Below are 13,485 nucleotides of genomic sequence, written 5' to 3' on the forward strand. Positions count from 1 at the left end.
TATGAGTGCTTTATACTTTATACAGGCGGAGTCCACGATGCACGAGGTCGACGGGTCGTGTCCACGCGGTGCAGTCGCTAACTATAGAGTTGCGCTAGTGGGCGCTCGAGCTAGTGAGTTAGTGACAGCGAGCTAGTCAAGGAGAGGTGAGTCGTGGTGAGAGGAATGTCATACAAGGCAGGCACGTCATGGGGGCAAGCGATTGCACGGCGGTCGCTCATCTTCCATGATGGCATCTCGCGTGGTCACCACATGATCTGCACGTGCGCTCTCACGTGCATCACTCACATGACATGACGGCGGCCGCAATGTCGGTCGGTCGCACGAGGTGGGCGGTCGGCTTCGGCCGTATGCGGAGTGCGGCGACTCTCCCTCCCCTTCGTCCACCCACGCACTGATCCCGGCAATCAGAGTGCCGGGCACGATTTACCCACCTACATCCTCACATTCTTGCCGGCACCACCGACGCCGAAGACCATCTGATCCATCTCATCTCCATCTCCATCATCTCGCTCACTCTCTCTCGTCCCACCCTCCTTCCCCGCCCACCATGTCGGCCGCGATTCAGAAATGGATAATGGAGTGCGTTGTTGTATCGTGCTCGTGCGCACGCTGACGCCAGCCCTGCGCACCACGACCTCCTCGCGGTCGTCAAGGGCGCGCGCAACGGCCTCGTGTACGGCTGCAAGGTGCGGTTCCCGCATGCGCTGGTGATGGCTGCACTGTTCTCGCACAAGCCGTGGAGCACGCGCATCCACGGCATCCTCACGGCCACGCGGACACACGCTATGAGCCTCGCAAAGTTTGCGACGATTTACAAGGTCATGCTCATCATCCAAAAGCGGCTCAATGGCGGCAAGGAGCGCGACCTTGATACGTTTATTGCGGGTGGTATTGGCGGGTATGCCGTGTTTGGGGATCGCACACCGGTGAGTGGGCCGGGGGGGATCTTTCCTCCGTGGTGGTCGCTGCAAGGTCGTTGCGCTGCATGCAGCCGCATCTGCACAGCTTGCGTATAATACAATGTCATAGCACCCCCGCTCCGCTCCCACTAACCCCAGATCAACGAGCAAATCGTGCTGTACATCATGTCGCGTGCGATCCTCTCCTTCATCCCGCGGCTGTACAGCAACACGCCCACGCCGCCCAAGACGCCGTGGCAGCCGCTCGACCACCCCCTGCCGCCGCTCACGAGCCCCGAGGCCAACCCCCGCCCCATCCCCCCCGCCAATATCCCCTTCGCGATCGTCGCGTCCCTGTCCTGGGCTGCGGTCATGTACATGTTCCGCCACCGCGGCGAGCGGCTGCAGCCGGGCATTGTGAATTCTATGCGTGAGTCGAGCGAGAGCGGGTGGAGCGAGATCGAGGCGAGGGAGAGGGGGAGTGCAGTGAGCTCGCGTGGAGCGAGGCCGGCCCCCAGCGGCTCCATGCAGAGGTGGAGAGTGCACGAGGAGCCCGGGCAGCTCGGAGGGGGGCGCCCGAGAGGCTAGACCGGAGGCCCGAAGATCGACGGACAGCGAGATCGAGCCGTACAGCGCGAAGCGCATCAGTGACGGGCACGGCCCCATGGCCAATTGGCCGCATCACTCTTCCTCAAGTCCTCACCTTCACACCATCCACTCACACATCAATCACCTCCCCACCCGCACCCACTGACCCCAGGCTACATCTACCACGAGTCGGACACGTGGACGTCGCTCAAGACGCTCCTCTGGCACAACAAGTAGCCGGGGTCGAGCGAGATCAGCAGACAGGCGCGCGGCGCCTCTAGACGCATAGTTGTACCATTACGATGTAAGCGGTCGCATTGGCACGGTCGGCGATAGATGGACACGGTCTGATCGCCGTGCCGCGTGATAGTTTGGCTCCCAAGTGGCCAATGACGTCATCCCGAATACACAGTCGTGCGTGCATATCGCTACAGATTGCTACAAATTTATGTAAACTCCGGACGCAGCAGCGCAAACTCGCGAACGACGCGCTCCGCATCTGTCAGGCTCGCGTTGCGCCCCGTGAGCGCGTACATCTCCCCGTCCTCTTCGCCGCGCTTCCCGATCGCAAACTTCCCGCTAGCCGTCTGCGCCAACACCTCGCCGACGCCGCCCAGCACCATCGCGCGCAGCGCCGCGAGCGTGCCCGATTCCGCAGTGTCCATGCTCCCACAGGTCTCGGTGATGTTATCCGCGTGGAACACCGTCGTCTCGGGCTTGGTCTCCCTCCTCTCCTCCTCCTTGTCCGCGAGGAGGGCGTAGGCCGCAAAGACGCGCAGCACCGCCGTGGCGGTGGGAAGCGAGTCGTGATCCTGGAGATCATGCTCGTCTCCGTGCGGGCAGATGAAGAACAGGAGCGTGGATTCGCGCTGTCGTCAGCTATGTCACGAAGAGAGCTCACTGTCACCCAGAATAGCCGCCGCCGCCGCCCCGCGAGATAGATCGCGCGGCTCTCCCATGCCATCTCGACGTCAGAGTGTATCGCGGCGTCGAGGTCGGCCACGGATGGTTGCGAGCCTGTCACGGAGGCCCCGTCGTCCAAGCTTGCGGCGAGCGAACGGGGTCGAGTAGGAGATGGCGGCTCTGCTGCGAGGTGAGCAGCGTGCTCGCTGGAGGCTGGAGTGGATTCTTCGGGGGCAGAGGCTGGCTCAGCGGGCAATTCGATCGAAGCCGGAACGGGTGTTGGTTTTTGGGTATCGCCAGGTGTCGTTTCCAGAGGCGTCGCAGCTATACCTGCGGGATGATCCTCGGCCGCAGACGCAAGCTGCAAAGAGGACGAGAGCTCGCCGTCCGCAGCCGTCGGTCCAAGAGTTGCTCCCCCTTCTGCATCCGCCTGCTGTTTATCTGGACGCATTGCTGAAGTCTGGCCGTCCGCGGTGTTCGTCCTGTCGTCCTCCACCTTGACGTCCTCTTCACCCTTCTCAGCCTTCGCGACTTCCCCTTCGTGCTCAGCCGACGAAAACTTAAAATCGTCCCGCTCCTTTGCCTCCTCTTCCACTGAATCCGCCTTGGCGTCACTGACATCGCTATGAGCAGGTGTCGCAGCCCCGCTTCGTCCAATCTCCTGGCTGAGTCTGCTCTCAGGCTTTGGCGACGAGCTCAGGCCAAACACCGCACCGACATTGCCCACGGCATCGCCGAACGAGATACCCAAGCTGGGCCAGCGTGGCTTGTGTGTCGCCCCGGTCGGTCTAGGTGCTGATCGCTCCGGCTTCTCCCTCTCATCCACGCTCTTGCTTAGCCCCGACGGGCCGACCGTCGGCGTGGGCGTCGGCACAGGCGCAGGCGTCGCCGACCTCGACGCGGGTGCGGACGCAGCAAAGCCGACCCAAGATAACGGGGAAGCCAGGCCCCACGACGTCCTCCGCGTATCCGCCTCCACCACCTTGAGGAGGTCCTTCTTCAGTGGCGGCGGCTTTCTTCTGAAACCGAAACCTAGCGAGTGGCGCTCTGGCTTGGGCGCAGGCGGCTGGGGAAGAGCGACGAGACGAGCGAGGAGGAAGCGGACGAGCGCTTCGCCCTCTGAACCGCGCGGGGTAGCTCCAGCAACCATGAGGGGTCGCTTGGGGGAAACGAGGCCCGCGCCGGCTTCCCCTTCGCCTTCGACCAGCGAGTTGAGCGCCTCACGGAGCGCGACATCTTCCAGCTCGGCCGGATAACCGCCCAGCCACATATGCAGTGGATCTGAAGGCCCCGGGCTCATGTACGCTGCTTCAAGGGCGAAAGCGAAACGCGTCCAGTAGCGCTCGAGAAGGGACGCGAACGCCGGAGTGGGTGGGAGGTGGGACTCGAGGGAGGCATGAAGGAGCTGCGTATGAGTGGGCTGACGCAAGAAGGGAAGGTGGAGGCTTGGTGTAAGACATACACAAAAGTCATCGTATCCTCGCCGCAGGCCCTCGATCAACATGCCGTCGGACGGCGGAGGCGGCGGAGGTGGCGCGTCTTTGGCAACCTCCTTGTCTTTGTCCTTGACCTCACGAGGCAAAGCAACATTCTTGCGTCAGTTCCTCGAATGCAGAATAGCATACAATGTAAATGAACCAGTTTGGCTCGGGTGAGTAGACGAGGAGGCGCTGGTGAGCGGCGTGGATGGCCCAGTAAGGCGCGTTGTCTTCGGCCGCAACCATGCTGCGGGTCAGTACTAAGTCCGGCCGTGTGCGGTTTCCGCATCAACGTACTCGGCAAACCCCATGAGACCTTTGGCGAGGCCGACCTGCCTGAGCATACGATCGCGACTTACACCGCCTGCTTCGCGGGCGGTGTAGAAGACTATCTGTGCTGCCTCGCGGAGGTCATCCTCAAGATCGCGGTCGCGGTCGCGGTCGCGGTCTTGTTCGGCGGCAGCGACTGGGTGGTGTTTGGCCTTTGGAGAAGGTGAGGAATGTGCAAGAGCATGTGCATCTGGAGTAACTTTGGGAGGCTTGCGTGCAAGAGTGGGGTTGAAGATGACAAAGTGGGCTAGGGAAGGGTGGTCTGCGGATGAGAGCATTGCATGATGAGGCCTTGCCGGGGGGGGGGGGGGGCTTGGGAGGCGGAGGCGGAGGCGGAGATGGGATGCAAGTGCCGAGAGGTGACAGGGGAGGTGGAAGTGATGGCAGGTGTAGGTGTTTTGTGATTGATCGAAATGACGAGTCGAGTCGGGAGGCGGAGAGGCGGAGAGGCGGAGATCGCGGAGAGTCGGAATGCGGATGTACGGAGAGAGCGCTGGATCGCTGGAGTGTGGCTCCGGTGCGAAGTGAAGTGGGCCGGAGCAGACGTTGATTGAGAATTGATTCCGCTATACAGGGTGAGTCAAGTCCTCGGGATAATGGACCCGATACGATGAGATCGGAGAGCCGTTCGAGGGGTCAAGGGGTCAAGGGGAGAGCGGAACTGCCGTTGATATGTTATAAGCGACGGGAGTAAATATAGCGCGGGTTTATGTACATGTACAACCTCGGCAAGAATGGAACCGGACAAGCGGGGTCAAGGCAATACGAAGACCGGGGGGCCGGTTAAGGGCCTTAGTAGGAGATGATTAGTGAGATCGGCAGTTACGAATCCCTTAGCTTAGCCTATCACGCAAGGTGGGAGAATCTTTGGGTGGCATGCTCCGCTGAGTGATGGCCGCTGGCCGTTGCCCGAGTCGCGAGTCGGGCCATCACCACACCACATCGCTCGCTGATCAACCCGCTCCAATACATACCCCGACACACGCACAAACTCCTCCCCGCCGCCTTCGTCTCTTGCCATCTCTCGACTCTCGCTTTCTTGCACTTCTTGACATCTCCCTCCTCTGTCTCTCTCTCTCTCTTCTTGATCTTTCACTAATAATATCTATCCATCCACCAATCTCTCGCTCTCATTGTTCCTCTCACCGCCTGCTCTTCTTTCCCCCCCCCCCCCCCCCCTCCCCCCCCCCTCCCCCCTTTGCCAGCCATGTCGCACTGCCCGACAGATAAACGCATCTTCTTGGTGCGACACGCACAAGCTGAACACAAGTGAGTCCCCCATCTCCCATCTCCCCCAATCACTCAGACACGCGCCACCCATTCACCATTGGGGCGCGCACGCAGTAGTACACACCTTCTCTCCACTCCCTCCACCAACGCGTAATCGCAGGACTGACGGCAGTGTGTTCAGCGACTGGTCCAGTACGTCGGCATGCACCTCACATGCATCCATTACGCGCCCGCACGCGCTGACATCAGTCCACGACCCATCATTGACACCCGTTGGAAGGCGGCAGGCTGGCCGCCTCCAGGATGAGACTATTGGCAGTCTCCAGGGCACTGCCCAGCTCTTGGTTACTTCCCCAGTACGAACAAGTCACATCTCCTCGCTAACCACAAGCTCCGCCGCACAATGGAGACGACCCTCATCGCGTTCCCCGAGCTCAAGCGCAGGCTGGAGGCCGAGGGCAAAAAGGTCGTTCTACTTGACATTGCGCAAGAAGTCGAGGAGTGAGTCATCGCGTGCTCTGGTGGCTGGGTGACCGGGTGGGACCCTCGGGTGGGGTTCCGCGTGCCTGGAACCCGAGCGTGGCAAACGTCCACAATTTTTCTCCGGCCCCTCCCCACCACCGGCCGCGGCATCTCCATCACGCCGCAGCCACCCATCATTATCAGAGACACGCTGGCTGACACTAGCCTTCCATGCGATACTCCGTTGCACCCCCGCGAAGAGCTCGCGTCTTCCATGGACGGCATGTTCTCTGACCTCGATTTCACTGGCCTCTCCCCCGACTATGCTTCCAAGCAGGGCATTTTTGACCCAGAACGGGCCGCCGAGCGCGCAGAGCTCGTGAGGAAATGGCTTCGTGAACGACCCGAGCAGGAAATTGTCTGTGAGTAGCAAAATTCTGGGCCTTTGTGGTCTCTGGCCGCTCTGTAATGGCTGAGGTGCGAGGAAAGGGTGGCTGCGGCAGTGGCCCGCACGAGCCAATCACGCGGCGTCCGAGCGCATGATCGTCGGCAGGCCGCGAGCGTGCGGCTCAGGATCATGATGCTGGCCCTTTGGCTCATTTGGCATGCCTTCCATTCGCCTGCCAAATGCTGTTTTGGTATGCGAGTGAGGCGGTTTGGTTTGGGGTTTGTTGGGGTGGTTTGGCCGTTTGGTTTTCGGCGCCAAGAAATGCAGCATGCTAACGCGCAGTGGTTGCACACGGCGACATTCTGCGCTACATTGTCGATGGGCACCACTCGTCTCGGGTGAGTCGCGTCGCGTCTGGGCGGGATTGAGGCGCGGAACACGCGTCACATGTTCCGCCCGTCTGCCAGCTGCCAGCTGCCCGTGTCACACCGAATTCCGCTTACATTACAGAGGTGGCGGAACGCCGAAGTGTGCGAGTTTGCGTTCCAGGCCGGATTTGAAGATCCCGAGGCACGTTTGGTAGAACGCCGCTCTACGCACGACAAGAAGCCCGCAGTGATCCAGACGCCGACCCCTCCGACTTCCGAGGGTTCCAAGTCTCCGGGGCCGATGTTTGCCATGTCCCCTTGACAATGAGCGGGAGGAGGAGACGAGCGTCGTAGATCTCCCCGTTTCCGAGTGTAGCGCGAGGGGTGGGCGCATGAGGGCGCGTGGGTGAATGTGTGGCCGCCATTAGGCGTGCATTGTTGTTTGTACAATATTTGGGCGACCGGATGACACCTGGCCGGCGTGCCAGGCCTGGTCTGTTGATAACTGGGAGTGTGTCATGTTTGTAACGGGCACTAGATTATATTCTATAGAATGTTTTGTTCATGTGCTTGTTGATGTCTTGGGTTTTCCGGGTGCAGCAGGCAGATGATCAGGTGAACACGCAGCAAACCTTGTCGCGACGTTATCGCGCACTGGTAGCGAGCTAGCGAGGCTGACGCTGGCGATTAGATTGAGTGAGTGAGGCTGGTTGAAGCGAGCGAGGCGAAAGTGAGGTCGGGTGAACACGTTGCAGACACAAACGTGCTTCGCGTGCTTGAAGCGTGGTACTCATTCCTGGGGTACTTGGGGGATGCGGCACACGCCGCACGGAAACACAGTTGATCGACGACCCTGCTACTACTTACTGAACATGCCTGCTAGCTTGCTGCAGCGACAACAATACGTGCCTCCCGTCGTCACACGCGTCATAGGTATGGCCTCGTTTACTGTACATCCTCAGCAAGCACGCACGACGAGACGAGGCGAGGCGAGGCGAGGCTCATTAGATCACAAGTCCATGCTGGCCTCGTTCCGCTAAGCTTGGTCGCCCTGCCCTCTGCCCTCTGTGGCAGCGCGGCAGTCGACAAGCGCGTCCCCTGTCACGCAGTGACGATCGACGACGTCACTGATGGCACACACGTTGCCGTGGCCGAGTGCATCGAAGGCGAGTCTCTGATCGATCAGATCCATTCTTGTCGTGCCCTCGTGCATGCGTGCACCCCGCCCACCCCGCCCACCCCGCCCACCCCGCCCACCCCGCGCACCTCACCTCGCGGTCACCGTTCAGAGTGCGCTATTCCAGGCTCAGCCTGCCGACGGGGAAGGGACAGAATGCTGTACCGCGGGTAGCTAGGCTGCTGCGCGTCACGTCAGTGTCAGCCAGCAGCCGATCATGGGATGCATGGGATGGGCGAGCACGATGTGAGCACCTCATCCGCCTCATCCGCCTCATCCCCTCGCCACGCCTCGCCAAGCTCATATAACCCGGGATCCTGGGACATCATTCTTCTCTCCTCCCCCTCCCCCTCTCTCTCTTTCTCTCTCCCTCTTCCACCACACACAACCACAAACAACATGTCCGGCGTAAGTCTACTCACACACTGCTGGCACATGCCAACAGCAGCTCCTCGACAAGATCAAGAACACGGTAGAGGGCCAGCTCCAGAGCGGCCAGAGTGGCCAGAGCGGCGGCCAGTACGGCCAGCAAGGCTCGGGCGTGAGTTGTCCATCCCCGGCGTCTCCTCTCCGTCTCTGCATCTCCCCAAGCCCTCCCGCTCTTCCTCTTCCTCTCCCCTCCTCGGTCTGGCATGTCTGGCCGGCTGCCGTTCTCTCCCCCCCCCCCCCCCCCCCTTGCCCCCTTATTTGCCCCCCTCCACTTGCCTTCCCGCCCGTCCATCTCTAACCCCAGTACGGCGGAAACGACAGCTACGGCTCCAACACTGGCAGCGGCCGCGACTCGGACAACCAGTACGGTTCGGGTAACACTGGCAGCAGCGGCTTCGGCAGCGGCCGCGACTCGGACAACCAGTACGGCTCCGGAAACACTGGCAGCAGCGGCTTCGGCAGCGGCCGTGACTCGGACAACCAGTACGGTTCGGGCAACACCGGCAGCTCCGGCTTCGGCAGCGGCGGCCGCGACTCGGACAACTCTTTCGGTTCGGGCACCACCGGCCGCCAGACCGGCAGCTTCGGCGACAATGACAACTCGTACGGTTCGTCGGGCCGTACTGGCCGTGACGACGACAACTCGTACGGCTCCTCGGGCCGCACCGGCCGCGACGATGACAACTCGTTCGGCTCATCCGGCCGTACTGGTGGCCGCGACGACGACAACTCTTTCGGCTCGTCGGGCCGCACCGGTGGCCGCGACGACGACAACTCTTTCGGCTCCTCCGGCCGCACTGGTGGCCGCGACGACGACAACTCTTTCGGCTCGTCGGGTCGCACTGCAGGTGGCTACGGTGGTCGCGACGATGACAACTCTTTTGGATCTTCGGGCCGCACCAGCGGCCGCGACAACGACAACCAGTACGGCAGCGGCCGCCAGCAGGGCGGCTTCGGCAGCGACGACAACCAGTTCGGCGGCAGCGGTGCTGACCGCGACCAGTACGGCTCGGGCCGCGACAACTACTAAGCGCGCGGAGCTTGTGAACGCGTAGGGGTGAGAGAAGGGAACATAGACAAGAATGAATGAAGTGATTGATCGTTGAGGAAGGGGGTGGTGGCGGTGCAGAAGGGGTCCAAAGTCATCCGTCCACGGATCCGGCCAGAATCATGGGAATGTGGCGCATGCAGGCCAGACGTTGGTATGGGCGAGACATGGTGGAGACAAAGGAGTGTACAACAAAGGAGTGAGGCTGAGGAGAGGGTGCGAGGGAGAGGAGAGGCCGCTCGCCGTCACGCGGTGCAGAGAGACTGGGGGAGCACAAGCGCCGCAACAATAGGTCAAGTCGAGCAATGTAGGTTGCTCAACTGTGAACGACGACTGGGAATGGGATGGAGCGGAAGGTGGAAAAGAGGATTGATTGATCGTCATTCGCTTTCGCTACCTGGTGTCACGTGACCTTTGACACAAACAAGCGTTAGTACGGCGTGAAGCCGTGCGTGAGTGGCACAACAGAAATATCATTTGGCATCAACATGCCCGCGTCTGTGCCAAAGACGACGTCTGGGGGATGACCAACCTTTCTTACCCGACAATCCTCCGCCTTCATAGCTCCTCGTCGATGCGCTGGTGACATGTTGGAGGAGAGAGTGATGATCTCTGAGACTTTGGTTCGCACTGAGTGGCAGTCACGTGACACCCACGCGGCCCTCGCGCGACGTCGGCCGTTTCGGGCGAGGCGTCGGCCAAACTCGGGCTCCCCCCAGTTACACCACCGTGCTTCGGCGCCCAGCTGCCAATGAGGAAGCGGCCAATTCCAAGTCTCCCACCGTCGCTCACCGGCCAGCTTGTGCCCGCCCCCCGCCGACCAGGTCGTTGGAGCCAGCAACGATCTCAACGATCTCAACGACGTCCACTCATCCGCCGCCGCCATGTTCGTCGCCCGCCCCTCTCTCCTCCGCGCTGTCGGCACTGGTGCGTAGATGATGTGCTTGAACGCTCCACTCCTTCGTTATCGACACTCCCTCGCCCCGCCATCCATCCTCCTCCCTCGGCCAACCCACCTTCCTTCCTTCCCACCTCTTCCCCCCCTCTCCCCACCCCCCCCTTTCACCTCCCCCCCGCTGACCCCAGCCCCCGCCTTCCGCGCTACCGGGCTCGCCCCGCGCGTGGCCCGCACCGCCCTCGCCCTCCGCCGCAGCGTGCACACCGACAGCCTCACCCCGCTGCAGGAGATCCAGCGGCTGAACGCGCAGCGCTCGAACCGCCCCTGCTCCCCCGAGCTCGCCATCTACCAGCCCCAGCTGACATGGTACCTCTCGGGTCTGCACCGTGTGACGGGTGTGGCCGTCGCGGGTCTCTTCTACGTCGGCGCGCTCGCGTTCGCCCTCCACCCCTGGTTCCCGGCGATGGACTCGACTCACGCCATCGAGTTCATCCACTCGCTTCCCGGGTGGCTTAAGACGACCGTCAAGCTCGCTATTGCCGCCCCGGCGACGTTCCACTCGTTCAACGGTATCCGCCACCTGATGTGGGATGTTGGAAAGGGTGAGTGACGCCACGGTCGGGCGCAGAGGGCTGTGTATTGGAGGGCGTCGACGGTAATAGGGCACTCGTGCGCTTCGGGACAGCGCTGGTGGCTCTGTTGGAGGTGTCTACTCGGCACGAGCGTGGGCTACGTTGCTGTTCATACTCCTCCATCGAGTCCTCTGGGCTAGTCTCGTCCCCCACCCCAACACTCCTCATATCTCCCCTTTGGTTCCTTCGCCCCCACCCCACCCCACCCCAGCACTAACTCCAGGCCTCACCATCAAGGGCGTCTACAAGTCGGGCTACGCCGTTCTCGCTGCCACGGCCGTCTCGACCATTTACCTCGCCTTCTTCGTGTAAACCAAAAGGTAGACAGTGTAACGGTAGTGGATATGCGACGACATGAAGCCACGGGGGGAGTGAGGGAGAGGATACAAAGAGAGGTGACAGAGGAGCCCAAGATGCCGAGTAAGAACAGGTGAGATGGGGGCTGCGTCGTGTGAGTCGTGTGAGATCATGGCTGCGCGTGCGAGATATGGGCGGACTAGGTGTGCTCATGATATGTGCCATATGTAGTCTACCGGAACCACGCATTAACTCCAACACCAATACTCTCGCCCTCTGCCGAGTGCCACCACCCAGGCGGGATGAGGACGGAGTCGCCCGGCCCAAGGCGGACCTCACATGCGCCGTCGTGCGTAAACGCCTCCTCTAAGAGCGCGCGGAATCTTATCCTCTCCTGCGGCTCCAGCTCCTCGCCCTCTCCCTCTCCTTCGCTCTCCCCACTCACTTCCGCTCCCTCCAATATCCTGCGCACACTAACGGGCACTGTAGCAGTGTTCGCCCTGACGGCGCTGCGCGCCATCTCGACATGTGGAGGGAGGAGGTGGAACACCTTGCTCCCTACGATCTGTGAGTATAGCCCGACATTCGGGTCGCGATGGAAGGGCGTGAAGCTCCCGCGCGGCCCGACCCACAGCGTGCGCCCATACACATCTCCCCTTGGCCCGCGATAATGCTCGAGGGGGGGCAGCGCCTCCCGGAGTCCCGGGAGGTCGAGGAGCGGCGCTTGCGCAAGGTATCCGGCGGGGAGGGCGGCGGGGTCGGCGGCCGGAATGGAGCGGAGCACGAACGCGTCGAGGAACAGGCCTGGCGTCAGCTGTATCGCACGAAGGCGCACCAAAACCCATCGTGACCCGCTCCCACCGCGGGTCGGTGTATCCGCGTCCGCGCGGCGCGAGCTCGACGTCCACGGCGGTATGCTCGCCCACGGCGTGCCGAAGGCCGGTGAGCGTCGCGTCCCACGGCACGCGCCACCCGAGGCCGGGGAGGCGGAGGGGCGCACCGCCCGCCGCGACGTGCGCGCGCAGCGCCGCAGCAGTCATGTGCGGGACGGATAGTGCGTGCGGGATCGCCATGAGTAATGTGGAGGTGGACCGAATCTGAATCTCGCACCACCATGTCGCTCACCCAGAACCAGGCGCGCGTGCTGTGGGACGCGGGCGGCTTTGCCGTGCTCCTTGGCGTCGCGCGCGGCGCCGAAGCCGGCCTCGACGGCACGTATGTCCCCCCACGTACTCTCTGACGGCAGGATGCATGTGGTCGGCGCGTTCGCGGGATACAAGTTCGTGCCGCCGGGCCTACACGCGCTCGTGTGGGGCGCGGGGGAGGGCTCCAGCGAGGGCGCGGCGGCGGCGCTTCCCCTCCGCTCCGCGCTCATCAAGCACTGGGGATCGCGCGAGCGCGTCGTCCTCACCCTCCCCGAAGGCGGGGGGGAGGTGGAGAGCATGACTCTCGAAGAGGCTGGGCTTCGCGCGCTCGATCCGCGGCTTGCGTCGTATCCGTTCGCGGGGCTCGACGAGTGGAAGCGCCTCACGGCGTGTATCTCACGCGAGGTCGCCGATGTCCTCCCCGGCGTCGTGGACAGCTTCACGCCCGTCGAGGGCGAGCAGGACGAGGTGGAGGCTGCGTTGCGCGATGTTGGGAGAGAGGGCGAGGGCGGGGCCGAAGGACATCGAAAGACAATCCGCCTCCCGGTCTTCGACCTCAAGCGGTCGTGGCGCGCCGGCGCGCCCGCAGAGGACGTGACGCGGTGGTCGCGCGACAAGAGCGACCTGTGGGCGCGCGTGTGCGGCGCTCACGGCGGTACGTTGTGTTCCGCTGACAAGGTAGCTGACGCCAGGTCCCCGTGCGCTGCTCGGACACACCGCGCTCGCCTACATCCTCTTCGCGCAGGTGTGGAATGCGCCCGCGCTCGGCGCGTACCGCCGCCTTGTGGCGCTGCAGTGCCGCGCGCACGCGGCGCTGGCTGAGCCCGAGCTCTTCGCGGACGCTTTTGGTAGTGGCGATATGGCTGGGAACGCACAGGACGCGCGCGAGACTGCGCTCGCGTTCGTTGAGCTGCTTGTCGCACAGATTGGGAGCTTGCCGGAACACGCGGCCGTCGAGGTGCCGGACCTCGAGGAGTTTTTCGAGGGCGAGATCGAGGCGCTGCGCCGCGGACTCGGTGCCGCGCTCGCTGTGCGCGGATGGTGGGGGCTTGCGAAACGCGCGCAGGCTGCGTGGAGCCAGCTGCGCGCCGTCGCGGCGAAGAGGGGATGGAGCATCGACACCCTGCCGCAGGGCGACGAGGAGGAGGACGAGGAGGAGGGCGAGTACGCCCCCGTTGTGGTGGAGACTTAGTACATGACCGAACTTAAT

At 62.7% G+C, this 13,485-nt stretch overlaps 6 protein-coding genes across 6 annotated transcripts; 4 read left to right on the top strand and 2 right to left on the bottom strand.

Moving 5' to 3' along the window:
- Positions 1 to 550: 550 nt before the first annotated feature.
- Positions 551 to 1,727, top strand: COLE_00880 (uncharacterized protein; the record flags this gene model as incomplete). The annotated part of the gene is made up of 4 exons (XM_018427154.2): positions 551 to 582; positions 623 to 929; positions 1,062 to 1,332; positions 1,663 to 1,727. The coding sequence occupies 4 exons, from the start codon at positions 551 to 553 to the stop codon at positions 1,725 to 1,727; spliced, it is 675 nt and encodes a 224-aa protein (XP_018274790.1).
- Positions 1,728 to 1,936: 209 nt separating this feature from the next.
- Positions 1,937 to 4,479, bottom strand: COLE_00881 (uncharacterized protein; the record flags this gene model as incomplete). Its single annotated transcript, XM_018424714.2, has 5 exons — positions 1,937 to 2,359; positions 2,392 to 3,798; positions 3,856 to 3,984; positions 4,019 to 4,118; positions 4,169 to 4,479. The coding sequence occupies 5 exons, from the start codon at positions 4,477 to 4,479 to the stop codon at positions 1,937 to 1,939; spliced, it is 2,370 nt and encodes a 789-aa protein (XP_018274789.1).
- Positions 4,480 to 5,408: 929 nt separating this feature from the next.
- COLE_00882 (uncharacterized protein) lies at positions 5,409 to 6,971 on the top strand (the record flags this gene model as incomplete). The annotated part of the gene is made up of 7 exons (XM_018424644.2): positions 5,409 to 5,470; positions 5,604 to 5,623; positions 5,681 to 5,787; positions 5,823 to 5,932; positions 6,119 to 6,315; positions 6,624 to 6,679; positions 6,792 to 6,971. 7 exons carry the CDS (start codon positions 5,409 to 5,411, stop codon positions 6,969 to 6,971), a joined length of 732 nt encoding a protein of 243 aa, XP_018275024.1.
- A 3,216-nt stretch (positions 6,972 to 10,187) lies between these two features.
- COLE_00883 (uncharacterized protein) lies at positions 10,188 to 11,145 on the top strand (the record flags this gene model as incomplete). The annotated part of the gene is made up of 3 exons (XM_018421607.2): positions 10,188 to 10,230; positions 10,390 to 10,803; positions 11,057 to 11,145. The coding sequence occupies 3 exons, from the start codon at positions 10,188 to 10,190 to the stop codon at positions 11,143 to 11,145; spliced, it is 546 nt and encodes a 181-aa protein (XP_018275022.1).
- A 217-nt stretch (positions 11,146 to 11,362) lies between these two features.
- Positions 11,363 to 12,170, bottom strand: COLE_00884 (uncharacterized protein; the record flags this gene model as incomplete). Its single annotated transcript, XM_018424643.2, has 2 exons — positions 11,363 to 11,934; positions 11,966 to 12,170. The coding sequence occupies 2 exons, from the start codon at positions 12,168 to 12,170 to the stop codon at positions 11,363 to 11,365; spliced, it is 777 nt and encodes a 258-aa protein (XP_018275021.1).
- Positions 12,171 to 12,244: 74 nt separating this feature from the next.
- On the top strand, positions 12,245 to 13,467 carry COLE_00885 (uncharacterized protein; the record flags this gene model as incomplete). Its single annotated transcript, XM_018425650.1, has 3 exons — positions 12,245 to 12,345; positions 12,377 to 12,930; positions 12,968 to 13,467. The coding sequence occupies 3 exons, from the start codon at positions 12,245 to 12,247 to the stop codon at positions 13,465 to 13,467; spliced, it is 1,155 nt and encodes a 384-aa protein (XP_018275020.1).
- Positions 13,468 to 13,485: the final 18 nt, after the last annotated feature.

This window comes from Cutaneotrichosporon oleaginosum (genome assembly GCF_008065305.1).
Source record: "Cutaneotrichosporon oleaginosum strain ATCC 20508 chromosome Unknown ATCC20508_contig01, whole genome shotgun sequence".
Taxonomy (NCBI): Eukaryota; Fungi; Basidiomycota; class Tremellomycetes; order Trichosporonales; family Trichosporonaceae; genus Cutaneotrichosporon; species Cutaneotrichosporon oleaginosum.